The sequence below is a fragment of the Neodiprion fabricii genome, chromosome 6, assembly GCF_021155785.1.
Source record: "Neodiprion fabricii isolate iyNeoFabr1 chromosome 6, iyNeoFabr1.1, whole genome shotgun sequence".
Classification (NCBI taxonomy): domain Eukaryota; kingdom Metazoa; phylum Arthropoda; class Insecta; order Hymenoptera; family Diprionidae; genus Neodiprion; species Neodiprion fabricii.
In genome coordinates, this window is record NC_060244.1 from 6762191 (window position 1) to 6789414 (window position 27224).

Here is a 27224-nt window from a genome sequence, read left to right on the forward strand (position 1 = left end):
TGGTTCCGGTTGGTAAATAATACTCGGCTGCATTTTTTGTGGTGATCAATATTTTCATCACAATGGTCCTCTTATCTCTCGCCTCGCGACCCACATCGGCTGCTGCTCTATCGCTTTGAGATTTATTATTAATACCCAACACAGGCATTTTAAATTTATGTCCAGCCTGAGGCGTCGCGGGCGTTGACGGCTGATCAAACAATATCTATTCTACGCCTCTACCTGAGTTTCAATGTTCCTCAATTGCGTATGAGCGTAGGTACTGGAGATAGTTTACATAGCCCCGTGTCAATCCTATAAAGGTCATGGTTAAACTATTCGCAATAATCGCGAGCTCACCTGCAGTGTGGAGCTTGGCCCTAAAAGGCTACAATAACTCGGAGCATAATTTTTACACTTTGGTATGTCGTACAGTTTATCGAGAAAGTCGTATTCGTTTAAATTCTGCATTACGAAATCTCGATTCTCAAGTTATTTGATCTGATAGCGATGAAAAATTTATACTTAAATTGTGCTAATCGTGAGGAATATGTTACATTTATTCATGAATGTTTTGACGAATTACCTATCAGGTTCTCGTTCGGTAATTCGATACAGGCGTATCCGTCCACTTTTTCAATTGACAATAGACGATTATATAAAACCAAAGTAATAAAACAAGCGTTCGGTGTTTGAACAAGGTTTAAATATATATTTAGATACTTAATCCGAACTATTTGTCGCGATTTAAATTTGTATTGTAGGCACATACTATTAAACCCTAAGATAAAAATTGCATTTCGGTTATACAAACTTGCGATTATCCGAACTAGGCTCGGTCCCAATTAATTCGGATAATCGAGGTTCTACTGTACTGTATAACATATATTTCTGTAGTTTGTCATGAGCTATTTGTAGATATTTAATTAGTCTTCAAGTATGTTTAACACGTACGTTCGATGAATTTAGCCGTTTGTTACTCCTTTTTCTTGTACTTGTTGGGTGGCAATAAAATGAAATTTCTGCATATTCAAATTTTGTGAAAATTATGCAGATAGATAGTAGAATTCCAGCTAAGGTTAGTTGAATGACGCATACTATTGCCAAAAAGAGAAGAAACAGAACGAAATATGTGCGTCGAATTACGGCATCAGGTACTTTATCGTCAAAGATTGTAATATTTTAAGAATAATTTTTAACGCGTGTTCAAAATTATTTTTACACTGATAGGGCCTGTTTCTAATATGCATATACTTTAATTTGGCAATAATCAATACGTGTACACAATGGGTTTATTTATAACAAAATATTACAAAGTTATCTATAGGATGTTATATGCGGCGATCACTATCGTTATTACACTGACTCATTTTAATTGATTAAAATTATTCCTATTTCGTACAATTGCACGTATTACTTATAGTAAGTTATACCAATGATAAATTATGTTATATAATTATAGATTTAAGTGTTTATACATGTATATGTTTCAATGCCTGAAGGTAATACTAGATTTCGCAAGTGTGAAGAAAATCAATCTTGCTGAAGGTTCGAGTCCAGATCCAATTGGGTTAGATGATTTTTTATTCATTATATTTCAATTGTCTTTTAACGTCATGTTCGTAAAATGATTATGTGGCTTTGGATTTTGCTTTTATTTGTTAATTTTTTGTGATTATAAATTAATCATTGACTGGTTGAGGCACGCCCTCTAAACTCGTACGATTATTGTAATATATGGCTGCATCGCATTCGCAATTGAATTATTTGTATAACTTACGTAAATGAAGCTTAATGTATGTTGTGAATAAAATTGAAATGATTGGTATTATTATTGTTTGTACGCAATTTCTTCCTCCTTCTTGATTGCTTGGATCAAGATCAATGCGAGAACCGCCAAAACAACCTGCACAAAAATGAAAAAAAAAAGCAAAATACCGAAAGGTGATTAAGTCTTATCTAACACCGCTTGCATCGTTATGCTATTACACTTTCTCCGAAATGTTTTGTGCACAGATATATATCTATATCCAATTAATCTACCCATTCATCGACTGCGGCAACGCAGAACTTCGTTTAATTTATTTTTCAGTTCGATTGTAACGTCCTTTACAATCAGGAGTTTCCAGCTAGTATATTCGTACTTACGTGAAGCATGCAAAGAGATAACGCGAGACCAGCGATCCATCCAGATCTAGCCTCCAAAAACCAAGTAAGCTCATCGACACAACCGTGGAAAAATGCATTCCCTGTTACCGTGTCCCGGCATTCTGTAGGCAGTGGCTTCAGCATCGTCAAGTAATCCATCGGACCATTGGCTCCGCAGCATCCGATCTAAGACATCGAACAATCGGAATACAAAAAAAATCACCCGCCAAGCGTTATTATCATCACTGAGACGAATCCGACTCACGTTCTCCTGTACCATCCGGAGGATAACCGCAGCGCCTTCGTATTGCGAGTTGGATATCAGATTTGTCATGGCCGTTGAGATAATGGGTTGAATACTACTGTCGTAGGTCGAATAATCAAGGAGCACCGCAGCCCCGGCTAAACCGCATACAAAGCTCAGGATTTGTAGACCAATATACTGAAAAGAACCTTCGATAGTACCGGAATTGCCTCGATTTAAGGACACGGGCAAATAACCGTCAATAATTTCATTCCAGGAAGTAAAAAAATTCAGTACGCACTGCGTAAAGGCCTACAACGAGCTCCATGAGAGCTGCACCGCACCCAACGAAAGATATTATCATCACAATTACGGAGGCTGCGATCAGGATGTAAATACCAATGTAGAATTGCCACATTCCGAGGAAACCAACCCACTCCTCGAATCCCGGCTCAAGACGCATCCAAAGCGACAGTCCAAACAAGCTGGCCCCAAATATCTGGAAGCGAGACATGAAAAAAACATTTTTGTTTGAAATTTTGTAACGATGGTTGATCGTAATCATGATATAAATAATTATTGTTATCACGTAACATTGCCAGAACAAAGTGAATGCGTCATGTTCCACATATGGCGTTAATTATAGAGTAAAGGAATTTTGAACGGAAATTAAGTTCATGGACATTTGAATTCCGTGATTGGAGATTGGCTGCAGCTTGTTCACTGCGTCTGTTTTGTAATTTGCGTTTTTTTTTCTCTCTCTCTCTCCAAGTTGATTGACTTCTGACTGGTATTTATCGACAGTGATAGAAACCTTCTACCAAATATACATGTGTCCGTTACGATATCGAATGAGTTTTCATTATACAGAAAACTTTATACAGTTTATCTGTGACAATGAATTTCTCATCAATGTTGAAAAATTATTCCACGTGTGTTATTCGCAAAAACATGTACGGCGCATTGGTTATAGATATATGTATAGTGTCCTAAATATAGATATTGCACCTCGTATTTAAAATCACACACATGTCCTGCTGTTTAAAATTTCCACGAAGTAAATTTGCAATAGCTATAAAACTGAGGCGCGTCCTAGAATATAACGCATTGCTATTTAGGACGGCATCTCGACGCGATGTAGTCATTATTTTCTCCTGGTGTAACAAATCAGGACTTTCGTGTATTACGCAAATTCATACCCACTCCAATACAAGGCAATATAAGACAGTGTTAAATTTGAACACAGTTCTAGAATAGCAATTGTGCTACGTATAATACGTACAGTTGTACACGTAGTTACAATACTGCATACCAGTTAAGCAACATAGAGATTGAGTAATCCCCGCCTAACGCATCGGCAACCAGCCTTCCGCAAAGCTATGACGGGTTGCCAACAACCAGGCGCAAGAACACCAATTTCCGGAGCAAATGTTATTTTGCAATAATTTGATCACTGCTACAATCTAGCTGCAATTCAAGAGAATTTTGCGTAACGGATGAAACAGTTTTTAAATCAATTTAACGTCTTATATCGCCTGAACGTAATCTCCTATCACTGATGACACATCGGATATCTTATGTATAACGTGGCGTGTATCGTACAGGAAGGGCTTTGATAAAAATCGATGCAAACTATCGAGAGCTCTTCTAATGATATCATCAAATTATAATTTTAAATTCGATGTAATATATAAACGATGTTCGTTTTTTACTTAGCTAAAATTACCGACATTCTCGCGAATTAAATGATAAATGAATCATACATGTGTATACGAAACGAAGAACCTTATTTGCCATTGCTAATACCTTATAGCCTATGATCCTCAAAATCGAATCTTTCTCCAAATTCTTGCAGTTAGTGCGTAGTCGATATAAAAATAACATGTTTGATATGTAGTTATGTATAATCTGAGAGCGTATAAAATTAGTATCCACATGTTTGATTCTATACAGGATTGTGTGTACGTTCATTGCAATCGTGGAAGGATTACTCACCCAACTCACTGCGTTGAAACAGAATATCAGGTATTTTATACATCCAATTTTTTGCTCCAGCTGGGCAGCACCAGTGCCTCGGCCCGTCCCAGCCATTATTTTTTAAGAACCGGGCACTTTGTTGAACGAAGATCACCACTAATTATTGGAGTCGAGACAACAATGGTTGAGTACAACAGGTAACTGGGCGGGCCACCAACGTGTAATGTTTTATCTTTGGCAAATATAAGATAACTTGGATAAGCGCGCCCTAGATATACAGCGTCACGACTTACTATGTTCTGATAAATCAAACGTGAATCATTCTTTCTCATCGCGGTAGTTTGATTAACGAGGTGAGTATAGTATAAGTTTAATCTTAGTGAGCAGGAAATAAATTTCTACAACCAATTGGCATACAAATATATGACATATTTCGTATTCAATACAAACGCGTATATATAATACAAGTGTACGAGCGAAATCAAAACATCTCTAGTATATTTTCCCTGAATTCTGTTCACTCTTCTTCAATATCAATTCTATGTATAGTTATCACGTCGTCGTGCTTTTCACGATAGGTGAGGCACAATTGGGGATCGCCGATGTGTCATTGTACGTTCCTGAAATTACGGTGTGAAAAAAGCAGCGGTATCGTCTCGCATTATTGATTACATGATGTTGGACGTACTGTGGGTATGGAGATGCAATCCCCGTATATGTTCGTAATGTCAATTTCGTACAACATAATATAGATACCGTAGCAATAGCAATGACGATAAAGTCGACATCTGGGAATTTTCAACTCGGCGATTGCTCAAGTCTAAAACATTCAGGCACAGCTATGCGCGTATTTAAAAATTACCAAGCATCGCACATACGTAACAAATTTATGACCAGTCTTGTACGCTCCCAGCATCGTATCCAGAATATAATGTATTACATATGGAAATTTTTTGCATACAATATCTGCGAATGAGATAGTACAAACGTTTAGGCCGAGACAAATTAACTGGAAGAATGCATGATTTCTGCGATTTCTACAATGGATTGATTCTGGAAAGTGGTATGGTGAATGGTTCGAACGACTTTATACGTTGACCTAGTCTTCGTATCATATCATGCAATTTACGCAAAGGTAGACCAGGCTTGGATATAATTGGTGGAAATACACTGCAGTATACGTTGCATGAATGTTGCAGCTTTTCGCGATCACAGTTCAAACTACTCTCAGTATTAGATTTTAGATCCGCGCTGTAGATCCTTCGCTACAGAAACTCACGACAGAGAATCGTGTGAATCTACTAGACTCCACGTGTACTACTGGAATGTTGACTACCAGTCTTATCTTCGACAATAATATCAAGCACTGTACTCTAATTCTGAACTTGCAGCGTGTGGATTTAGGTATTCTTCAACATGTATTCTAACTCTTGATTGAAAAAGCTCTGGTATCTTATTAAACAAAGACTAATTAAATGATGATAAACCTGACTTTGATCAAATGTGATAAATTTGGAGTAATGACAATCCTTTTCCAAAGCCCGATCGGCTGGTATTAATTTATTTCGATCTGAAATCTGTTAAATCTCTAATTGAGTAAATAGCGTTAGTTTACTGAGATATTTCCTAACGAGGGGATATCCTAGCTGTCAAAAAAAATCACCGTGTGCAGCCAATTACATCGAGCGTACGCAGACTCATCCTACACATTGTGTTCTATTAATACGCGGTGGCTCAATTACGAACGCCTAGCTTGTGTAAATTTATAAGTAGGATGAATTTACTACGGTCGAAATATTCAACGTTATCGAACATACAGGCGCTACGTGCCTGGAGATAAATCGGTGCGAGAAATTTCTGTGAGACCGATAATGAATGTATACGGTATGTATGTATGGTTATTATTGCAGATACCGATGTTCTCAAGTATTTGATGTTTCGTAATCAGCGGTTAATGACCAATTCAAGTTTCCATTTCTTCAATGGAAGATCGCGATGTGTGGGCGAAGGCATTTGTTTTCTTCTAAAGGCGCGTGCGAATCGTCGGCCATAGAACAGCCGGGAAACGTGGTTGGTGCAAGCGAGAGAACCAGGGAGTGGGGACCGGCGGTAACCAAGAAGTTGAGCTATGATGATGTGGAAGCTGGAACAGCGGCCGAGAGTTGATGACATAGCGTTGCCTTTCAACGTCAAGGGTTCTCGCCTTGATAGAGGATTTTTAATTCTTCCTGCCGCAATCGAGTCGTTGTAAATAGGACCCTCGTTTCATCGTTTAATTTTTTACACTTCGTGTTAGGTAGTTTCTTCAAAATCATGCCGCGGACATTATTTACACTTGGTAGTGTGTTCTTGGTTATTGTTACCGTCAGGGCGATTCCGAAGCCAGATGAAGTTCAGGATCGTGTATTAGACAAGGTTCGTTCAGAGTTTGTACAGATCAAAATTAGCCCATTTTCGTACGCATAACCTCTACGAACACTCCTGTCATTCATTCGCTTAATACTTGGTCGAACCCGATTTTCGTTTATTTGATTTAAAATTAAACTTGCATGTAATTAATCACAGATTTTTTAACAACTTATTACTGTTTCTGTAAGGTTTGTGAAAAGCTTCTATTATCGCAATGTAATTACAGAAGAATGTTGATCGCATGTCCATCGGAGATCAATTTTCATTTATAATTATACAACTTGTACTGCAGTTTTTAATTATATGTTGGCGTATTGCAATTTCAGGACCTTAGCGACCAGGAACACTTTATTAATTCACAACACAATCCGACGTATGATCATGAGGCTTTTCTTGGTGAGGAGGCCAAGACATTTGATCAGCTGAGTCCTGAGGAGAGCAGAAGACGCCTCGGTATAATAGTTGATAAAATTGACAAAGATAAAGACGGATTTGTGACCCAAGAGGAACTCAAGGACTGGATAAAGTACACCCAACAACGTTACATCCAAGACGACGTTGACCGTCAATGGACGACACATAATCCAGAGGACAAGGAAAAGCTGCCTTGGCTAGAATACCGCAGCTTGGTATACGGATTTATGGACGATGCCGGCGACGATTTACCTGAAAAAACCGAGGACGATAATTTCTCATATGCTGCTATGCTCAAGAGAGATCGCCGACGGTGGTCGGTAGCTGATAAAGACGGTGACGATGCCTTGACCAAAGAAGAATTTACCGGATTTCTTCATCCAGAAGAATCTGATGATATGCGGGATGTTGTTGTCCTCGAGACAATGGAGGATATCGATAAAGATGCTGATGGAAAAATATCCGTCGCTGAATATATTGGTATGTTTTTGATTCTGAAAATAATATTATGCAGTTAATTAGATAAATCAGAATGGTAAGAGTTATTAAATTTGACCAACTTTAGCCAAAAATGGATACGAGAAAATCGTAGTTCAAAGAAATTGTTTTCGACGAACGTCGAACAATGATTTGCATATCCTAAATTTATATAACTATTTTCCAGGCGACATGTACAGGGGAGGAGCTGACGAGGAAGAACCAGAATGGGTAAAGAATGAAAGAGAGCAGTTTTCTACTTACAGAGACAAGGATGGTGATGGCTTCATGGATGTTGAGGAGGTTGGTTACGGACATTGTTTCGTATACTCTGTAATAATTTCAAGTTGACATTATTCATAGGCAGTCTTATTATGAAATATTTTACTTATGAATAACTGATATTTTTAGGTAAAGAATTGGATCATCCCAGCAGACTTTGATCACGCGGAAGCAGAATCCCGGCATTTGATCTATGAGGCAGACGGTGATGCTGATCAAAAACTTACCAAAGATGAGATCTTAGAGAAATATGACATTTTCGTTGGTTCGCAAGCAACTGATTTTGGAGAGGCTTTGGCGAGACACGATGAATTTTAATAATATTACATTTTACTGCTTCATTGAACAAAGTTTATACATATATTTATATTGATATTATTAAGATCTTAGCTTAAAGATTCAACCCTGTCAAGCATTTATGTCTAGAATTTTCCATTCTACATATATTTATGTACCTACTTATAGTACGTACTAAACGAATCGGTGATAAAATTTTACTAATGTTATTCGTCTAACAGAATACATATATCACCTTCGTAATCAAAAATAATGAATTTCAATCTCATGTAAATGGTCCTAATAATAAACATGCATATTTTAATACTAACTTGAAGTTACCAACAATCACTGTATACTAGTTTTTTTTTACAAAAATTACCTGATTTATTTGTCACCGGATTTCTAAATACTGTATTTAGAGGTGAGTTTGAAAGATCAGTTTTATTCAAGGCAACAATAAATGTTAAGGCCTTGAAAATACGTTCAACAAGGAATTTATAATTTGACATGAATCCATAGCTATTATTATATCGATATACTTTGATTGGGCTCGTAAAGCCTATCCAAAAAAATACAGTGACGTATATCTTTATCAGATAAGTAGAGATAATAATTGAACGATATCAGTACGGCTCACATTACCTGGCAAGTGCAACATGCGGAAATTTTACTTCTTCGCATTACTTTATTTATGTTTTTTTTGTCATTTAGCAGGTATACTAACAACTTTTTACTTATTATATCCGTGAAATATTAGCACGTAATTTCATGTATTCAAATACTCACTTTGCAACTTTGAAGCATCTGCAGACACAACTGACACTGAGGATGATACTCCATATTGCCTACATTTTACTTGGCTTGGCCCGTTGTATGACAAGACCAGCACTGTCAATATTTCTTGCGACGATTATACCGGTACACCATGCATCGAACCACTGATTGTTACGAGTAAGTATCTTGATAAATTATTTTATGGCACATGACATGATAGTATGCCGGAATGACGTCACAGCTTTGATGGCTTTCAACTGACTTATATTCAGAATAATTCACATAAGTAAATATCGTTGCTATAACATTCTCGTCTAAAAAGCAAGAATAACCCCACAAATTTCAGCGATGAGTCTCAATTAATTGCACATACGTGATTTTCAGATGATGGTAGTGAACCAAATGTAACATACATGTGGGCAAATTATAATCGCTCAATAATCGGATGCCCGTTAAGGTCTGGCTACAGTTGCATAAAATATACTTATGTGTATGATAATGCAGGTGAGCGAAAATCTCTCATTTGTGCCAATTTATTTACCGTATAATGCATGTATTCGATAGTAACTGCATTGTAAACTTATTGTTTATTTCTGTCTTATGATTGTTATTGTTTTTTTTATAGTGATAAATGCTTCTTACTTTTGTGGTAAAATGATCCAGGATACTACAACTGCTTTGACGTCGGGTTGCTACGAGCAAAAGGTAAATCACGACAACATTTGTTTTACTACTGTCTGCGTAAAAACCAATGATGATTTTTCATGAGTATAACATGCCATTATCCTTCTGATTCATTGTTAACAGATTACCAGCCACACGATCGGTGCCTGTGCGTGCCGAACTAACGCTGGAGAAGCACCCTGTAACGCATCTACTACGAATATTGCATCCATTTGCACTCAGACACTGCTTTTCTTACTGTTACTAATTTCTTGTTATGGAAACATGTTTCATAGAATCATTTCATGATTACATAAAATCTACCTGAGTTTCAATAGCGTATTTAAACTTGTGCTCGTGTACGTTATGTTATCGTTAAGAAGCTTATGCATTTTTGTACATTATTACATTAAGATATATTTGCCGTCATATATTGAATTTTATATTCTTCCTGTATAGATTATACCTTACACAATTCGGAATAGGATACTGCATATTGACATTGCCAAATTGAATGCTGATTTTCCTGAATACCGTAATTATAATTAATTTTAGTTTTATAAAAATTGCACAATTTCTATTTCAAACGCTTTGCCGCGTTGCCATATCACATGAGAACACTAGACTGCCTATCGTAAGGCGTAAAGCCGCGGCAATTTTTTGATTCAAACTTTACTTCCGAAAACAGGAATATCATACGAATAAAATACGCAGCAATGGATTTTCATTCCTTTTATATAACATGATACATCTCTGGCTATACGTTTTATAATTTTAAACTTTTACGTGTAAGTTAGCATATTTTAGAAATAAATGCTCAACATTCACATATGCGATATCTGGGATTCTTTCGTGACCGTGTTCTGGATATTCAATAATTGTTTCTTTGGTTCCAGGTATTGTAAAAAAGTTTCTTTATCAAAGGTTTCGGTCAGACGAAACTGGCTATCTTTAATCTATTGTAAGATACTTGGATAAAAGTCACATATAATAAACAAAAAACCTACAAATAATTAGGGTTTCCGATACGTGCTTGTTTAAAAATTACTCATCGTCTTCTTTCAAAATATAATCTTAGAACATATAGAATATAATTAGTTCACAGCACGTTTCACATTGATAACTGATATTAATATATTTTTATTATAGTCAGTGTGTGTCAGTGTTTAATATCCATGGATTTTAATCGCATGCTTACACTATTTCAGTGCAGAATTAAAACGTGATGCTATCATGTTTGCAATGAAAATCAAATTGGTAGATTCAATCATGTTTTTCGTCATTCGTAGTACGTAACAAGCACGTACGCAATTATGATTAACACAAAAGCAAGCAAAGTACCGGAGTGCAAACTGGATGCATCATTCACGACCCCGACTCCAGGAACAACTAGAGTATTGTCCCCGGCCGTAATTATTTCAACGTTTGATGAAGTGACCTCTGCCACACCGTTCCCGACGTTACAAAGATTACTTGTACAAGCCCGGTAATAGGTTTTGGCGAAGGGTGTCTGGACTTCGGTATTTAAATACAGAGGATTGTCTTCGCAAGCCCGATAAAACGCCGTCACGAGTCCCGTGGGCTCTGCCAATTCCCGTCGATAAATTGTACAATATTTGTAATTGCACGTAGTAGAAAAATCAGGATCCGAAATACACGAACTTGAAGATGATGTACTGTCGCAAACGTAACATCTCAAGCCTGAAAGAATACGATAAAAGATTTAATCTAGTTTGGACATTTAACCGTTGTTTGGTTGTAGAAAATAATTGACTACACTTGCTAGATCGAGATCCATCCTTGAAATGTGCGACGCTAAAATTTTCCGATTGTACATTCTAAACACTCATTATTTTGATAACGATCGAAAGTATTCGGTATAGAAGCTATCGCTAATACAACTTTCAGTGTAACAATTATGGCGTTTGTTTGATCCAGAATCCAAAAAAAGCTGAAAAAATACTAACCGTAAGCATATTGCTGTCTCGACGTAAAAACTGCGATCACGAATAGGATCGTTGTTAAATTTATGTCCCGCATCCTGTGCTCTATATCCATTATCCCAACACCTCACTTACAACTCTTTGCTATGCCCACACGAAAGCAATACTGACTTGTGTTAGTCACGGGCAAAATATCAGTGACGACGCGTTCAGCTATCACGATACCGATAAAATAGATTGCGGCGTATACAATATAGGTGTGATGTGCGTAAGTGTATGCAGTCAATATGAAGAATCTAAGATTACGCGAGGCACCTTTCCGAAAATGGAGTAAAGCGATTAATTAATGTCCAAGCGGTGTGAAACAATTAAAACAAAAGCGTACCTATAATGTACGGACAAAATATTTCACGCGACTCATGGTACACTACGATAACGCTAATTGAAACATCAAGGATTTGCAAGGTATTTCAATTAACAACAATAGTTTTTGGTAAAATAAATAACCAAAGGGAAAAACCAACCGTTCAACTTCCGTCTATGCAGTGCACAACTTTGCGAAGGCTGTGTAATAAACTTGTTACGCCATTCGTTCCAGAATTTTTATGTTAGTGCAATAAATTGTACAATATATAGGTAGAACTACTGTGCGGGAAATCCTCACAATAATTGACGCGGCAATGAACCCGCCTAGCTGCTCTTCACGTCGTATCTGTAACTCACGAATGACCATTGCAGATACGAATGTAGACAAATCCACACGTATTTTGTGTACGCCTCTATAGGTAGGTAATGTTATCACTAAATCTGTTGCAACCACCCTGTCCCTACGAGGTCAATATAACTGACGGCTAGCTGACGAAAGATGAAATGAATGCGAATCATCGTGTGAATGTATGATAATAATGGGAAGTAATTTACAATTTTTTTTCTCACTCATTGTAGTTTATTTATATAACATGTTACACGACGGCCGCCAATGCGACGGGAAGGCCGAAGCTTTTCGTTTCGCCTGGAACTACGAACTAATGCGATTATAGTTAACTTTGAGGAAAAAAGTGGTTCTGTCATGAACTCGGAAAATATATAAAACGGTGAACCGGTCGAAACATCATTACACATTTCCATTGACTCACAGCACGTTCTCTAGTGTTTCTTAAATCTTCACAATGTTCAAATATCGCGTTAATTATACATGCCGTTCCTTCGTATTGTTTCTTGTCATTCAAAACTGTTACGAAAGTACATTTGGCCAAACACAGACCATTGTCTTTGCCCAAATGACTATGCAGACACAGCCACCCCCTTCCAACACCGCAGGTGGATAATTTTTTCTTACTAATACGTAATCCATGTTTTAATTTAAAGAAAACTAATGTCGATAACAATGTTATCGTTGAATAAACTAATCTTGAGTTTGATATGTATCGTAAAAAGTACCCTCAACTTCAGTAATGATTGTGATTTGAAATGTTTAAGCAGGGATGAGTGGCATGTCGTGCAAATGCGTTCCAATGGGCACATGTGCAGCGCCTACCGCAGCCGGAATTGATATACGAATCGTGAATATGGTACGTCTGACAAATCAAAGTATTATATCCGTTAGATAGTGCGAAGAAAAAATTAGAAGACATTTTGTTTCGATTCATAGAGTTATTCAGTCGTTAATTAATCTAATAACGTGCTAAATGAATTGTTTTGGTGCCAGGGTTCAACTGCCTGTACTAGCGGGCTTCAATATTGCTGCACATCAAGTGGAAATACGGCGTCTCAACTAAACGACGCTGCTTGTGGTAGAAGGAAAATTCCACTGACAACACAAGCCCCAGGAATAGCGAGTTACGGTGCTTATCCGTGGCAAGCGGCTTTATTAATGCCGAATAACAATTATATTGGGTCTGGCGTTCTCTTGGATTCTAATAACGTTTTGACTGCTGCCCACAAAGTGGCTACACTCTCGTAAGTGTCGTTTGCACATGCGAACCACGCACTGAACTAGTCGATCAATTTCACTGGGAACTGTTCTTATTTCTACTTAGAAACAATGGCTTCAAAGTAAGACTCGGCGAATGGGATGCTCAAAGTTTGTCCGAGCAGTATCCGTACCAAGAATACAACGTGGCTAAAGTATTCGTTCACCCCTCGTTCAACGCGCAAAATTTGCAAAATGATGTTGCAATTATAAGACTGAGTAGCACTGTTCCCATCTCCTCGAGTCCTGGAATAAGTACGATATGCCCTCCTACAGGAATGCCTGCGGCACAGACAAGGTGAACATTTTTTTACAATTTAGTCTAGTCGACTGAAACCAAAGAGAATAGTATCGTTAGAACAGTGTATACGTAGCTTGTGGAATAGGTAATTAATTAGTTTAAAGTTTTAGAAAATTCTTACAGCAAGTACGAGTTGTGCCCACAACCAGATTTCACTGCTTAAAGACTTACTTCCATGTTACAGATGCTGGGTTTCTGGATGGGGGAAAAATGCATTTGGACCAAATGGCGCTTACCAAAGTATCATGAAAGAAGTTGATGTACCCATTCTAGATCAAGGAAATTGCGAAAACCGACTGAGAGGAACGAGACTTGGCCAATTTTTCAATTTAAGTCGCGACAGCTTTATGTGCGCTGGTGGAGAAGCTAACAAGGACGCGTGCACGGTAATTTCTAGTTTTATGCACACCTGCGATTCGATACTTGAGAAATAATTATAGAGTGATCTCTTTCAATTGATTCCAATAATTCTTACCGGAATAATTGAATTTGCATTGACGATTTTCATACAGATATTTCTCGGATTCTGAAGGTTTTCTAATCCAATTCAAATTAAACCTTATATCTGTTACTCCTTTTCAAACAAAGTGACTTTGTCGAAAGTGTTTTTTTTTTATTCACGATTGTTGTTTTTCGAATTGATCGTCGAGCGCGACAAAAATTACAACGGTAATTCTAAGAGAAAATTACTTCGATTTTCTAGGGTGATGGTGGATCCCCATTGGTATGCCAAATACAGGGACAATGGCAACTTGTTGGCTTAGTTGCTTGGGGAATCGGATGTGCAATGTCGGGTGTACCCGGAGTATACGTAAATGTGCCAAACTACCTCACTTGGATAATGCAGCAAATTGCCAGAACTGATTGAATTATCCAGTATGTACTTAGGCAGCGGTGTTACATTTTTTGAAAATCATCAATAAGGTGTGATTAGGGGCAATAGAAATGTTTGGCTAATTGTGTCGAGGATGATATGAATTGATACAAATTAGTTGAGTGATAAAATGGAATCCAGTTTGTGAACAAACAATATTTTAATGGATAAAACTTATATATTTCTTTATATTTAGATAACATTAGTTTAAAATAAGTCTTCCAAATTTTTATTTACATTTATACCTAACACGCCAAATAAAAAAAGTTAAGTCATCCGTAGATTTAGAAACTCACAGCTCGCGTAGTTTGAAACTTTTTTTGAATAAGATTAAATATCTTATCTTACAACAACATTGATTATATTGCAAGGAGCATATGTTGTAATAACGTACCCAAACTATTACTATTATTATTTGCATAATATAATTTTAAAAACACTTATATGTTCATTGTATCATTTGAAAATATATTGGTATTATCTTTTCTTAGCCAAAACTTTTCAACTGGTGCTCTGCAAATAATTTCCTAAGCCTGTATGTTTTAATGTTTAATTTAATTATTATATATAATAAAATGTATAAAACAATGTACAACACTATAGACCGACTGGTGAACATTTCATGACCAGTGACACATTATTACGATTAAAAATGTTAAATTCAAAAAAGGTGCACATAATGCTTTTGTGCATACGCTCTTCAATAATTCTGATCACAGATACCGAAACTAGTTTGCAAGCAAATATAAATTACATTATGTAAATGATGAACCAATATTACGTATTTATACGAACTCATCAAAGCTGTTTGTAAAAGAAATGCCAGAATGTTTAAACTCCCGATGCATTAAACTGAATAAAATTTTAACAAGCGAGCTGGTACACTTCGGACCAATAACTAATCGCATTTGGAGGTAATTGTCTCAAGATATTTCTCAAATCACAATAGTATAAAAGCTCCTATTAATCTAATTACCTTTATGGAGGGCCGAGGTGCTGTTATTAATAAAATGTTGATAATTAATGATCAGTAGTCTTTTTTATAGAAGCTATGTTATGCCATCTACTTAAAAAAAATATTCTTTTTTTTCTTCCGTAAAAAACAGAGCGAGTCTACTAGTAGTAACTACGTCAGACTCAGAATGTCTGGTAGCGGTTTTAGCATTGTGTCTAAATCTTTTAATAGCACGAAGACATTTTAATTTTGTTTTTTTTTCTCATTTTTTACCAACGTGCTAAATATGTTATTTGTATAGCTAAAATTAGCACTGCCGTCGACTGATCAACTTCGCACGAGCGTGGAAGTTTTATATCAAAGAACAGATACAAGTCTCAGATCGATCTCAGTATTCAATCTCTTGATTTGCACTTCCCTTTGATAATATCACTGCAGACAGCATAAAATATCTATAAGTACAATTATATATAGATAATAGATATGTATGTATATAATTATACATGGATATTGTACAATAGCAGGGGAAACGTACAAGACATTATGAAATTGAACATAGTCTTTGTATCAGTAAATTTGCTAATAGTAAACTATATTTCAAGTATCTATTAGATATTCAGAATGGACCATTTTTCATACACAGATAATACTTCAACTTCGACACAGGCTTGTTGGTAAAATGAATGACTGAAGATAATAGTAATGATAAGAATAATAAACGATAAAAGAAATGATGAGTCATGAGGACCTAATGTGAATGTTCCATTTCTAAATAATGTTGATAAAAATTTAACAAACGCAATCAGTGTACAGATTCTACTCAGAAGTAATAATAACTATTGCTGTACAGAAATGTAGTTATTGGATTCTTCTAAAAATGAAGAAACGTGCGCTTGTGCGAAATAAAAGAATTTATAAAAGTATCATTTTATACTTATACATATAACGTTACGTACAGGCATCATCTGAATATCATCAAGGCAGCCAGGTCAAATTCATGATCATCATGAACAGATAATATTATGTTCCATTTGGTACGTACATGCCTTTGGCATTCAATTAGCTATACTTACTTACCCGATGATAAGCAAGCAAACTATAAAAAATTATATAAGATCCAGCCTATTCCTCTTCCGAACTCCTGGGTAAAGTACTAGAAATAATATATTATACAATACCTTTAACTAATAAGCCACCCACTTTTAAATGCGTGCAGATAATAAATTAGCGCGCTTGGTTGATACAAGTTGTAAAACTAATCACGATACTGCGTGCTAATCTGTTCAATTTAGACTTTCATCAACAGAGCAGTCGCAATGAGATAAGCGCTTGGGTGAACTAATTTATTACGTTTGTACAATGGCATTGTGACGTGGCGTGACTGGACACGATCAGCTATGGAGGTAGGCATTCGTTAATATGACATGGAGAGAGTCAGGCCTGCGGTGAGTTGACCAAAGGATAAGGTAAGTTGACAGAATGATGAGGAGTAGGTAGCGACAACAAGTGGCCGCGCTCCATTTCATTAACCTCCTGCTGTTCCATTCCTTCTATAGCGACGTTCGATCTTGCCAGACTATTCCGCTGCCTGCACATGTATGGCGTTTCTCCGGGTGATGGCGTTTCACGACCCTAAGTAATTGTCATTTTATCGACAAAAATAATGCAGTAAATGAACAAAAGCAATTTATTAAGGAATGTTGATGATGAACCAATATTATTCGTATAGGACACAAAGTTACTTTTAGAATTTAAGTAACGAATATTGTACCTAAACATGTATTAGATTCCGAATTGATACCATCAAGGCACCGTCCAAGACATTTGGACTTTGGAGGATTGTGACATCGGTTTGCATTTCTCTTCAAGTAGTACTGTAGGGATTGAGGATAAGGGACATCAAGGATGTTAATTATTTGACGGAATGAAAGACTGACCTGTTTTGACGGTCCACAGCAGGTAGCTTGGTTGCATGGCTTGTCGGTCTTTGGGCAATCAAGGACGCAATCTTCGGTCGGGGTTTCTTGTACTGCGCTATTGTCATGGTACTGCAATGATAAATATAAAGGAGAACTTCAATGTTTGTGCCGAAAACTTATCATTTAGTTTTTACATTAAGTCCAAGTAATCACGGTTGACTTTACCGATACTGTGATGGTAGTTACGTTTTTGTCTGATATTTAATAACAATTTTTGATCAAGGTTAATATTATTCAGGAGTAGAGGGGTTTTGGGGGAAGGAGAGAGCGCCTTATTTCCACCCTGTCCGCGTCTCTGCTCCTGTTCCACGTGAGGACTGGTGAAACTGGGTCTATCGCTTGATGTTTGCGCCCAAAATGTCGAGATGAAAAACATACCAAACGACAAACGTAGTCAATCCCTAAGTGCGGGGTGGGGGGAAAGGGACTGAAGGGTGGAAGTAGGGCAGGCCCTTCTTTCCCCGGAACTTATTTACTCCCAAACAATACTTACCATACAATGATACTCTATAATCAGCGGATCAGAATAAAAATTATGAGAAGAAACTTACATCTATAAATTCCGGCTGTATTGTAGTTGAGTGAATTCCTTCGTTATGGAAAAACTCTTTAACTTGTTCAGCAATCTTCATATATTCGGAGAGATTACGGCAACGGATATGGGCAGAGGCTATAATTCGTTCTCCAGCCAGTTGCCATACATGAAATTCATGTACCGCCAACACACCGTCAACATTGTCCAGTAAGCGCTGCTGAATTGCGTCAACCTGTAGAAAATCATGAACGTAAGATAAGTGTTGGAATATGAGCATAAATAATATTGTAAAGTAAGAATATATTTTGTATAACGTCATGTCTAGTGTGTATGGCTCGAAGAAAAAAAGGCGTTAGGTCGTTCTTCTAGAGGCTTATTTTTGTTTACAAAGAATAGGATATACAAACGGCTAAAAACTACCAGATAAAATATAAATACTCTACTTGAACCTTTGTCATTAAATACCACACCTGAAACCCAATTTCCAATATTAAGTCTCAATAATGTATCAAAGATGTTTGGCGAGGAGAGTATTCAACTGTAACTTCTTTTTTATACAATACGAAAAAAAAAGTATAGAAGCAAGACTAAATCCTCGTCGCTTTACCTGTATATGCGTAGGGACTGTTTGCAGTAAGATTAAAGCTGATTCCCGTAATAACGGCCAGACGGATTTCAATATGAGTATCACCAACAGTAGCGACAACGCAGGATCTATATAACGTCTGTGAACAGAAAGTATGAAATAAATTATCCAATTTATCAAAGAGCTTTGATACCTAGCAATATATTGCAAATAGAAAAACTGTATGAAAATATTTATTCTCAGCTCCTTTCCTTGGTATATAATAGAAAACTATGTGTCAAAATATTCTGCACAATGAACGTTCTTATTCATTCTTTCTATTATTTCGTATTGACTACAACAAATATAATGATTTCTCATCAATCTTACTTAAAAGACCAGTTTGTGAGCCATACAACCAGCGCAGAAACAATAACAATAACGGATCCCAGTGCATCAGACAAAACGTGGAGGAATACACCTCGCATATTCATTTGGCCAGCATCGTGACTATGACCATGTGCTCGCTTTACTGGTGGAGTAGGAGGTCTGCACTGTCCTTCATTTTCGTTATCATCGGTGCCAACAAGAGTGCTGAGCCGATTGTGACTTCGAGAAATTCCATGTGCATGCCCATGAGAACTTCCATGCTCTGAAATTGGGCAAATATTTTATTCAGATCGGGAACAGTGATATTTCCATTACCTCTTGAAGGTGCGTGATTCTTTCTAGCAGTCAAATTTATCATCAAACTAAGAATTAAACACCATCTTTGCAACATAATCCATTTTTCTCAATATTGCTATACCTGCATATTGAAATTAATTTTTTTTAAATCTAGTAAACTTATTCTATTTGATGACTAGTATCTATTTATTATTTATGCATGTGTATCAATGAGTCTCGTATTTAATGAGAGTCATTTATCATTGATACAGCAGGATTTAAAATTCATTTAGGCAACTAGGCTGTAGGAGAGTTTTCAGTCAGACAGGCAAAAATAACTATGAACCCTCGTTGATACGTTTCTTCGAGTAAATAAGATCCATGAAAAATTATTAAACAAATATATTTCAATTTTAGTCAAGGAAATTACCAAGATCTGAAAATTTTCGTAAACTTAAAAATGTGTCACGATATTTTTGTTCTGCATTCTCAATAATGAGAAGAATTTTCTTTAGATTAGCTGACCTACATCACTCGTCGATGCAGAGTCGGTAGTTACTTCGTATTTAATGGAGTCAACTCCGATATCTTCAGGAGGATGACAAGTTACCTCTTTGCTTCTTCGACCTACACAACGGATTAAATTATGAAATGACCGAACAAATGATTGTTAGTTCGTATTTATATCACCTAAAAATCAAACATCTTATTCAAATACATAAAACCTGAGAACAGTCGTAAAACAGTAACCATATGCACTTCTTCGTCTGACTGAAACCTTCCCTTTTTCGTCTACACCGTACGATTCGGTTACTACTAGCCTTGTATTTAATCACAGAGCTGCTTACGTGTATAATTAAGAAATATGGGTTGCGTTCAGTGAAGATTTGGACTTTCACACATTTATCTCTTTCTTTATAAAAAAAAGTCGAACGTAAATCATATAAGTTAGTTTTAAAGTTAAAAAAAATTTTAAACCCCCACCTACGAATAAACATTTTGGGTTGACAGGTATTAAAAATATATCACGAATAAAATTTCTTCTCACTCACCATGGAATAAGCACAGTCCTACCACATTAACTAGCAGTCCCGTAACACCAACCACGACAAGAAGTTCAGGCTCATGGATTTCTTCAGGTTCTATGAAGCGTCCAAATGCTTCAACAGTAATACTGAAGCATAGTGCAACCAGAAACACTGCATTTACCAAAGCACCGAGTACCTCAGCCCTGGCCCAGCCGAAAGTATTTTTCGACCATTTCTTTGGTGACATCTGTGAAAGCAATTAAATAAATCAGTTCCAAGTGATTCAGATATGTTTATGACTGTAATTACAGTAAAATTTCGTAACTCCAAATTCGAAGCTTGATCAGCTAAGGTCAAGTTATCCAGATATTCTATTTTCACTATTTCAGTAGATTGGTCATTACTTTTCATATCATTAATTATATGAGGTTCAAGCTAGTAACAATTAATGGAACGACATATTGAGGAAAAAATCTGTAATTTGTAACATCAGAATATACATATATCAAGAAGTTGCATCATCAAAATATGAGTATATTCATGCTGTATTTGGGCCGGCCACAAATTTTATAGAAAAAAATTTCACATTTCCAAATTTTCTAGGACCTAGGACCCAGTTTTCCCTGACATTTTCCCAGTTCTAGTAAGGTACTAAAACCTCAATCGTTCAGCTTATTAACTCAATATTTGGTTCAAATTCAATTCGAATTGAAAAAAAATGTAATGTACAAAAAATTCAATTTGAGCCAATTCTTTTTCTCAACGTAAAAAAATGATTTCTAATTGCCATGGTATAAAAGTAATGTTTTCAGTTTCTTTCATGACCGAAGAAAAATTCCCTGACAATTCCCAGTTTTTGATGACTCCTTTTAAATTCCCTGATATCTCCAGGTTTTTCAGGTTTTCCAGTTGCGTGGCCACCCTATGTTACTGTTTAGTGAATTTCGAATAATTGTAAAATTTTAAAATAACGAGTTATTCTAAAAAAAAGTCATCGCTGTCATGTTGCTATTATCAACTTCATTTAATTCAAGTTTAGTTCCCCTAACTACCAGTCAATCGCTCTGGTTTCAATGAGACCAAAAATAAAACAATGCACTCATAGTTATTATTGGCTATCAATTGTATGCGGAGCGTCTTGATCGCAACCTTACTGTAAGTATGCAGCAATTGATCGGAGTATCCAATTGATTATAATAACAAAGCATTGTTTGAAATAAATGTTTTATCACAAATTTATACAGCTCAACAGTTGACTGTGTATTGTAGAAATGTCGGTAGCAGCTTGCAAGCACATATTTCGCATGTGAATATTTATATTTAAGTATAAATAGAACAGAAATGCGAAGTGCCACGTTCAATTTGTGCCGACATCAGCGAGTAATTTGAGTTCAACAGTCAGATTTCATGAATTTTTCAGCAATAATCAGTAGCTGGTTTTCTTACCTTCACCGAGAGGAATGCCACTACTAGAGCAAGGCCATCCGACAGCATGTGAAAACTATCAGCTATTAAAGCCATCGAGTTGGTGAAATAGCCAAAACCTATTTCTACCAAAAAGAAGATAAAAGTGAGCCACAGCATTGTTAGCAGTCGACATTTTTTCCCAGTATAACGGCCCATTGTTGTTATTAAATGCTGGAAAAAAGTATGAAACCAGTATTATTTATCAATTTCAGATATCTTAATTTCAGGATAAGTATGGTTCAACACTATTTATTTAAATAGCAGCTAACTTTGGACAAGGTTGAAGTTTGTAACTTTAATTTAACAATATATTTTTCAAAAAGCACATTACTTTTCAACTTTAGTCTTGTCTGAAGTTTAGTACACTGTGATAAAGTATTAACACACTTAGAATTTGCACATTCTACGCTTTCAAAGTTATTCTGAGGCAGAAAAATTCTGATTTTCCTTTCAGTGTTCATTGCGTCAAGGTCACTAACCTCAACCTTGTGACTTTCGTTAGATTTGAATACATGAATACACAGCTTGTAGGGAATCCTCGTATTTAAATAAATATCAACTGCTGGGCTTTACCAGCATATTTGATTTATGATCAATTGAGTACTGACACAATGAGACCATGTAAGTTTTAATCAGTGCTCTAAATAATCAAGCTCATATCTTCATTAAAAATTTTATCAAGACCTACGTACTTGTGACAATTGCACATAACCGACTAACACCTTAATACAAACTGGGGTTTCTACCAACTGGTGAAAGCTAAGAAACATAATGACTGTACATAGTTATACAGGGTCATTTTTTCGTTGCTGAAAATAAGTGTGACTAACGCAACCGTTCCAGCTAGGACCTGCAGAAGCAGCTCTCTCTCACTGAAGGGTCGCAATCAGCAACGAAAAAATGACCCTGTGCATTACATGTATGTTGGAAAGTATCAAAGGCTGGTTCTTTGTTCCGTTCGTTATATTATTTTTAGTGATAATCCAGGACTTCTATAAATATTTCAGCCGACCGCAGTCATGTGATGTTGGAATGGAAATAAGAGATCAAAGATTCGAACTCTGGATCAAGAAATATAAAAAATGCTAAGCTTCTCAAGCTCAAATATTCAAATCTCATGTGTTATATATTTTCCAGAGATTTCTGCACCGTATTATGTACAACATCTCTGCTGAGATGTGGATTACAGCAAAATCAACATACAGATGAAGTTTGTTAATACAGTAGGAGCTACTTCAATTTTTTCTGACCTCAAAATTATTATCTGCATTTGAGAATTGTAACCCAGTATCTTCAGAAGTAATACAGATTTGAGAAGATTAGTGAATTAGCGATATTGTGATATGCCGTCGAATATACATTAGGAATCTGTACCAGAAGCTTTGATCGATCGAGCTTGATCAAAAGTTCAGCTAATCACCAATACCAAGTTCTTATGGTAAGATTATGGTAATTAAGTAAATATAGTTCAGCACATAATTTAACATCAAGCTAACTTACCAAGATTCATTCACCACATAAGAACTTGTTATCAAAACTCAGTATGAGTGACAAATTGGGTTTTCAATCAAGCTTGATCGATCAAAACTGTGGAAGCAGTTGGATATATATTTAATTCAATTATTTGATGCTTTCATATACAGATGATATCAATTCGATTTAATTTAGAATATACCTGATCAAATAATCATCAAACATTGTTGTACATATAATTTTAGATGACGATTAGCAGAATGGACAAAGGTCAACGTCTGCTATTGTTAAATACATGTGATGTTTGATTACACATCCAGTTATCACAATGGCACATATTCAAACAATTAAATTAGTGATTAGAGGTGATGGGTAAGACTAACGAGCGCGTGGAATTGGTGACGTAGAAATGTAGGTCATGACATAGACGATTATCAGACTGTAATCAGCACCTACTTACAGAGTATATGCTCGTGCAATCTTAGATACTAATAGATAGCTGAGAAATACACAAAATCTAATTTAAAATCGAACTTAGCCTTTTGACGCGGTTAATTAAATAAGTTGATTTTAATTGCTGTATAAAAGTTGGCATGCAATCTAAACTAGGTAATGATTTTTTTATCAACAACTTACAGGCACAGATGGAGACAATCATCATAAAGAAAAGAAGGAATGATTCATAGGAGTGAAGGGGTACGTATGAATCACTACATGAGACGCAAAATAGTGGCACATGCCGGATTTATTTTTATGTTATTAGTTTGGAAAACGTTAGTGGAAATCCAAATGAAAATACTACTCATTTTCAACTGACGATATGAAATAATAATGTTGTAACGACAGATATTTTGTTGCACACTCACCTTGAAGAATTATTTGTAATTTGTAAAATTATTTCAACTATAAGGTACTAGTATAAAATGACGGAGTTGAAAAACTTTGGCCACAAAATGTAGTATACAAACATGATATATTCACGGGACTCATTTATTGGTTAAAGTACAAAATACTTTTTTTTAGTAAAAAACACATTAAACTCTATGAAGAGCAATTTAAAACACTACATTCAATCCATTGTTGGACACCCAACGAGGATAGAAAATAAACCGCAATACATCAATGGTAACTCACAGCCAACTGAATTCCGAAACTCGGTGAGAAAATTCAGTGCCGCTTATGTGTTCACAAAGTATTCGTGAAATTCGCAGCGTCAACCTCATGATACGCCTGCATACATCAAAAACTTTTCTGTTTACTGTTCTACCGTTCTGTCGATGAATTCAACACAAGCTTGAACCTTGTTGATATAAGAATAAAACTAATGGCGTTGCGTAATTTATTCATCGGGCGAATATAATTAAATAACTATTGATGCTAACTGTATTTGAGACTGATCTCCTTCATAAGCTGCGTATGATGCGAGCTGTAATTTCTTCTTCTCGTTTTTGTCGACTACAAAATTTTGATATCCACGTGACTTACCAATCTGTCGAGACCTGTGCCTGGTCCACCGATGTAGATATTAAGTGTTGTGCTAAAGTTTTATCTTGCATTTTTTTTCTTTTGAACGTGTATAAATAACTCCAGGCCAATATTTAAACTTGTTAAATATTCAAGACGATAATGTTACTCATACTCACGAATAATGTTGAATAAATTTTCATTCAAGATATTGGGCACGATAGGTACTTTATTACAATACGGGTGCGTAACTCACTGTGCGTTAGAATACGTCGGTGATTTTGTCGTGGTAAGTTGTTTTTATAACTACTGTTATCTGCAAATGCGTCCATTATATCATTATAATCTGACACTACTAATGTTACTTTGAGGTTAGAGTTTATCCGTTGAATCTCTGCCGACATCTAGAATTATCGCACGCAATAACGATTGGTCCTAAATGAAGTATCGTCGCTCAAGTCCTACTCTGCCGACCGCGCAAAACAGATGTCACTAGTCTTCGTCTAAATACATTTTTGCCGCGATAATTCGTATCATTCTAAACTACAAGAAGTTGTCGTTGTTTTCGACTTTTCGATGTTTTGCAATTTGGAATCGAATCATAAACAAGCTGTGGTAAAACATCAAATGGGAATAATGTGTTCTTTATATAAATATCGACAGCCTATGAAGTGATAGTCCTGGGTCACCATGTATATAATAACTTTCTCATTATCTATTTCTTGACTTTTAACTCGATGATACATGCAAATTATCTTGCCTTCCTATTGTGGTTCACTTCTTTACCCCTATATTTTATTTTCTCATTTTACTAATTTGTTTTTCTTTCTAAGTAATTGTTGTCTCGTATTTCAGTGTACAGGGCCTTCCATGGAGCCAACAATTTACAGTAACGATGTACTACTAACGGAGCACGTATCACCGCGACTACAACGTATACACAGAGGAGATATAGTTATCGCAAAATGCCCATCGAACCCATGTCAACACATTTGCAAACGGGTGACTGGTGTCCCGGGAGACAAAATACATGATGGCTTTTCAACGTACATCGTGAGTTCTGTGTTGTCGACATGCCAATGCTCACACAACACGTTAAAAAACGTACACGCGAGCGGCAAAATGTTAAAAAGTTGGACGTATTAAAGAAATTTTAAAGAATATGACGAACCTGGGGAGTTACTGCGCTTTGAATAATTTTGTATTTTTTGAGAACAGAAATCCGAGCGCGCATCGTAATAATGAAGAGCGTCGACGACGCGTGGCTCGTATTATACGTGTTTGTTGTTTACTGTTTTCAGGTACCTATTGGTCATGTTTGGCTCGAAGGTGATAATAGCAACAATTCATCGGATTCTCGTATGTACGGCCCCGTTCCACAGGCCCTGTTACGAGGTCGTGCAATGTGCAAAGTTTGGCCGCCCAGCAATATTACCGTGTTCACGACGAATTACGCCCACCACAAATGAAACATGTACCTAACTAATACAAGCAAATAGTGCAGTGTATTCGTTACCTAGATTACTTGTATTCATTTCATATTTTTCTGCACCGAAGATTACTGGCCATTATATAATGCATATATTCCACGGTAGCAGTAATTGTGCATAAGATGTATGCAATTTAGAAGTAAAAATATGTTTCTTAAATCTTTTTTATCTATCCGTCCCTAATCTTCTACATTTTTTTACAGAAAAATAAACAGATAACCGTTTTGTTAGACTTCAATACTTATAAGGAGTATCTAGAGCAAAAATTAGCTGATAGTTGGTTCAGCTTGTCTCAATCTGGCGTTATTTACTTATGTGATTCACCAACGGAATCACGTTAATTTTACTAACATTCGAAGTTACTGAATATGATCGTTTTATGATTTAGAATGATCTGCACTGCTCGTAATTTCGTGTATTCTGAATTATCTGGAGTCTCAATTGGTTCTGCGTTTAATTTAGTTCCTTTTTCTCTGGTGTCTAAAAATGATTCAACGTTACAGCAGTCTGGTTTGAAATAATCTTCAATAGCGGAATGAGTTTCTGGAAAAGACTCCTGATTGACCGGTGGCTACATCAGTGCAAGACGATTGGGCTTGAAGGGGCCAGCTACGTGTGGGTTGAAGTTAAAGAAATAAACTTAACAATGAAGACAATACATACTACATAGCATTACACGAATGTAAGTTCGGTTGCGAAATAACTAATGGTATGTTGGTGCCAGAGGTGCCAGACCACTGCACTCTGAAGTGGTAGATATGGTAATTGCACGTCGATAAGCTGCGGTACAGAGAGAGTACCGCAGTAATTATCGGCTGGTACGAAACTTCCGAAAATAAGAATCTTCAGTCAACTTACAATGTATC

General features: G+C 36.3%; 7 protein-coding genes across 13 annotated transcripts; 4 read left to right on the plus strand and 3 right to left on the minus strand.

The window, feature by feature from the left end:
• On the minus strand, window positions 1–4595 carry LOC124185198 (tetraspanin-2A). Its single transcript, XM_046575708.1, has 5 exons — window positions 4367–4595; window positions 2673–2870; window positions 2393–2569; window positions 2128–2313; window positions 1–1885 (listed from the first exon to the last, which is right to left on the minus strand). Exons 1-5 carry the CDS (start codon window positions 4460–4462, stop codon window positions 1811–1813), a joined length of 732 nt encoding a protein of 243 aa, XP_046431664.1. The 5' UTR covers window positions 4463–4595; the 3' UTR covers window positions 1–1810.
• Window positions 4596–6445: 1850 nt separating this feature from the next.
• On the plus strand, window positions 6446–8537 carry LOC124185197 (calumenin). Its single transcript, XM_046575707.1, has 4 exons — window positions 6446–6763; window positions 7084–7651; window positions 7836–7951; window positions 8060–8537. Exons 1-4 carry the CDS (start codon window positions 6662–6664, stop codon window positions 8246–8248), a joined length of 975 nt encoding a protein of 324 aa, XP_046431663.1. The 5' UTR covers window positions 6446–6661; the 3' UTR covers window positions 8249–8537.
• A 296-nt stretch (window positions 8538–8833) lies between these two features.
• Window positions 8834–10539, plus strand: LOC124185199. The gene is made up of 5 exons (XM_046575709.1): window positions 8834–8923; window positions 9011–9160; window positions 9368–9487; window positions 9609–9688; window positions 9791–10539. The coding sequence occupies exons 1-5, from the start codon at window positions 8866–8868 to the stop codon at window positions 9953–9955; spliced, it is 573 nt and encodes a 190-aa protein (XP_046431665.1). The 5' UTR covers window positions 8834–8865; the 3' UTR covers window positions 9956–10539.
• LOC124185200 lies at window positions 10364–12203 on the minus strand. The gene is made up of 3 exons (XM_046575710.1): window positions 12114–12203; window positions 11614–11802; window positions 10364–11347 (listed from the first exon to the last, which is right to left on the minus strand). The coding sequence occupies exons 2-3, from the start codon at window positions 11702–11704 to the stop codon at window positions 10926–10928; spliced, it is 513 nt and encodes a 170-aa protein (XP_046431666.1). The 5' UTR covers window positions 11705–11802; window positions 12114–12203; the 3' UTR covers window positions 10364–10925.
• A 117-nt stretch (window positions 12204–12320) lies between these two features.
• On the plus strand, window positions 12321–15796 carry LOC124185196 (phenoloxidase-activating factor 2). 3 transcript variants are annotated; one of them, XM_046575706.1, is made up of 6 exons: window positions 12321–12374; window positions 13072–13160; window positions 13298–13548; window positions 13629–13859; window positions 14047–14248; window positions 14566–15796. In XM_046575706.1, exons 2-6 carry the CDS (start codon window positions 13074–13076, stop codon window positions 14728–14730), a joined length of 936 nt encoding a protein of 311 aa, XP_046431662.1. In that variant the 5' UTR covers window positions 12321–12374; window positions 13072–13073; the 3' UTR covers window positions 14731–15796. The 3 variants fall into 3 exon arrangements, with proteins under 3 accessions (XP_046431662.1, XP_046431660.1, XP_046431661.1); XM_046575704.1 differs by lacking the exon at window positions 12321–12374 and adding an exon at window positions 12619–12909 and having other exon boundaries at window positions 13069–13160; XM_046575705.1 differs by lacking the exon at window positions 12321–12374 and adding an exon at window positions 12620–12909.
• Window positions 15797–15883: 87 nt separating this feature from the next.
• On the minus strand, window positions 15884–25263 carry LOC124185194 (zinc transporter 1). Of its 4 annotated transcripts, none has more exons than XM_046575700.1 (8): window positions 25125–25263; window positions 21911–22102; window positions 20489–20711; window positions 19161–19422; window positions 18813–18930; window positions 18222–18437; window positions 17629–17739; window positions 15884–17323 (listed from the first exon to the last, which is right to left on the minus strand). In XM_046575700.1, exons 2-8 carry the CDS (start codon window positions 22085–22087, stop codon window positions 17126–17128), a joined length of 1305 nt encoding a protein of 434 aa, XP_046431656.1. In that variant the 5' UTR covers window positions 22088–22102; window positions 25125–25263; the 3' UTR covers window positions 15884–17125. The 4 variants fall into 4 exon arrangements, with proteins under 4 accessions (XP_046431656.1, XP_046431655.1, XP_046431654.1 ...); XM_046575699.1 differs by lacking the exon at window positions 25125–25263 and adding an exon at window positions 24890–25021; XM_046575698.1 differs by lacking the exon at window positions 25125–25263 and adding an exon at window positions 24271–24528.
• On the plus strand, window positions 23998–26517 carry LOC124185201 (mitochondrial inner membrane protease subunit 1). 2 transcript variants are annotated; one of them, XM_046575714.1, is made up of 3 exons: window positions 23998–24100; window positions 25724–25921; window positions 26170–26517. In XM_046575714.1, exons 1-3 carry the CDS (start codon window positions 24080–24082, stop codon window positions 26335–26337), a joined length of 387 nt encoding a protein of 128 aa, XP_046431670.1. In that variant the 5' UTR covers window positions 23998–24079; the 3' UTR covers window positions 26338–26517. The 2 variants fall into 2 exon arrangements, with proteins under 2 accessions (XP_046431670.1, XP_046431669.1); XM_046575713.1 differs by lacking the exon at window positions 23998–24100 and adding an exon at window positions 25019–25157.
• The last annotated feature ends 707 nt before the right edge of the window (window positions 26518–27224 follow it).

Bases quoted from the DNA above. Each gene is read 5' to 3' on its own strand.
- LOC124185201 (XM_046575713.1), top strand. From the start codon at position 25,053: ATGTTGAATAAATTTTCATTCAAGATATTGGGCACGATAGGTACTTTA. The intron at 25,158-25,723 runs GTAAGTTGTTTT...CTCGTATTTCAG, and splicing joins ACGTCGGTGATTTTGTCGTG to TGTACAGGGCCTTCCATGGA. The intron at 25,922-26,169 runs GTGAGTTCTGTG...TACTGTTTTCAG, and splicing joins ATGGCTTTTCAACGTACATC to GTACCTATTGGTCATGTTTG.
- LOC124185196 (XM_046575704.1), top strand. From the start codon at position 12,759: ATGTTCAAATATCGCGTTAATTATACATGCCGTTCCTTCGTATTGTTT. The intron at 13,161-13,297 runs GTACGTCTGACA...TTTTGGTGCCAG, and splicing joins ATATACGAATCGTGAATATG to GGTTCAACTGCCTGTACTAG. The intron at 13,549-13,628 runs GTAAGTGTCGTT...ATTTCTACTTAG, and splicing joins CACAAAGTGGCTACACTCTC to AAACAATGGCTTCAAAGTAA.
- LOC124185200 (XM_046575710.1), bottom strand. From the start codon at position 11,704: ATGGATATAGAGCACAGGATGCGGGACATAAATTTAACAACGATCCTA. The intron at 11,348-11,613 runs GTTAGTATTTTT...GTATTCTTTCAG, and splicing joins GAGACAGCAATATGCTTACG to GCTTGAGATGTTACGTTTGC.
- LOC124185197 (XM_046575707.1), top strand. From the start codon at position 6,662: ATGCCGCGGACATTATTTACACTTGGTAGTGTGTTCTTGGTTATTGTT. The intron at 6,764-7,083 runs GTTCGTTCAGAG...TTGCAATTTCAG, and splicing joins AGGATCGTGTATTAGACAAG to GACCTTAGCGACCAGGAACA. The intron at 7,952-8,059 runs GTTGGTTACGGA...TGATATTTTTAG, and splicing joins GCTTCATGGATGTTGAGGAG to GTAAAGAATTGGATCATCCC.
- LOC124185194 (XM_046575700.1), bottom strand. From the start codon at position 22,087: ATGGGCCGTTATACTGGGAAAAAATGTCGACTGCTAACAATGCTGTGG. The intron at 18,931-19,160 runs GTAAGATTGATG...TTCTGTTCACAG, and splicing joins CTCACAAACTGGTCTTTTAA to ACGTTATATAGATCCTGCGT. The intron at 18,438-18,812 runs GTAAAGCGACGA...GATTTTCTACAG, and splicing joins CAGTCCCTACGCATATACAG to GTTGACGCAATTCAGCAGCG.
- LOC124185199 (XM_046575709.1), top strand. From the start codon at position 8,866: ATGCGGAAATTTTACTTCTTCGCATTACTTTATTTATGTTTTTTTTGT. The intron at 8,924-9,010 runs GTATACTAACAA...GCAACTTTGAAG, and splicing joins TTTTTTTTGTCATTTAGCAG to CATCTGCAGACACAACTGAC. The intron at 9,161-9,367 runs GTAAGTATCTTG...CGTGATTTTCAG, and splicing joins CGAACCACTGATTGTTACGA to ATGATGGTAGTGAACCAAAT.
- LOC124185198 (XM_046575708.1), bottom strand. From the start codon at position 4,462: ATGGCTGGGACGGGCCGAGGCACTGGTGCTGCCCAGCTGGAGCAAAAA. The intron at 2,871-4,366 runs GTGAGTAATCCT...TCTCGCTTCCAG, and splicing joins GTTTCAACGCAGTGAGTTGG to ATATTTGGGGCCAGCTTGTT. The intron at 2,570-2,672 runs GTGCGTACTGAA...GGTTCTTTTCAG, and splicing joins TCGTTGTAGGCCTTTACGCA to TATATTGGTCTACAAATCCT.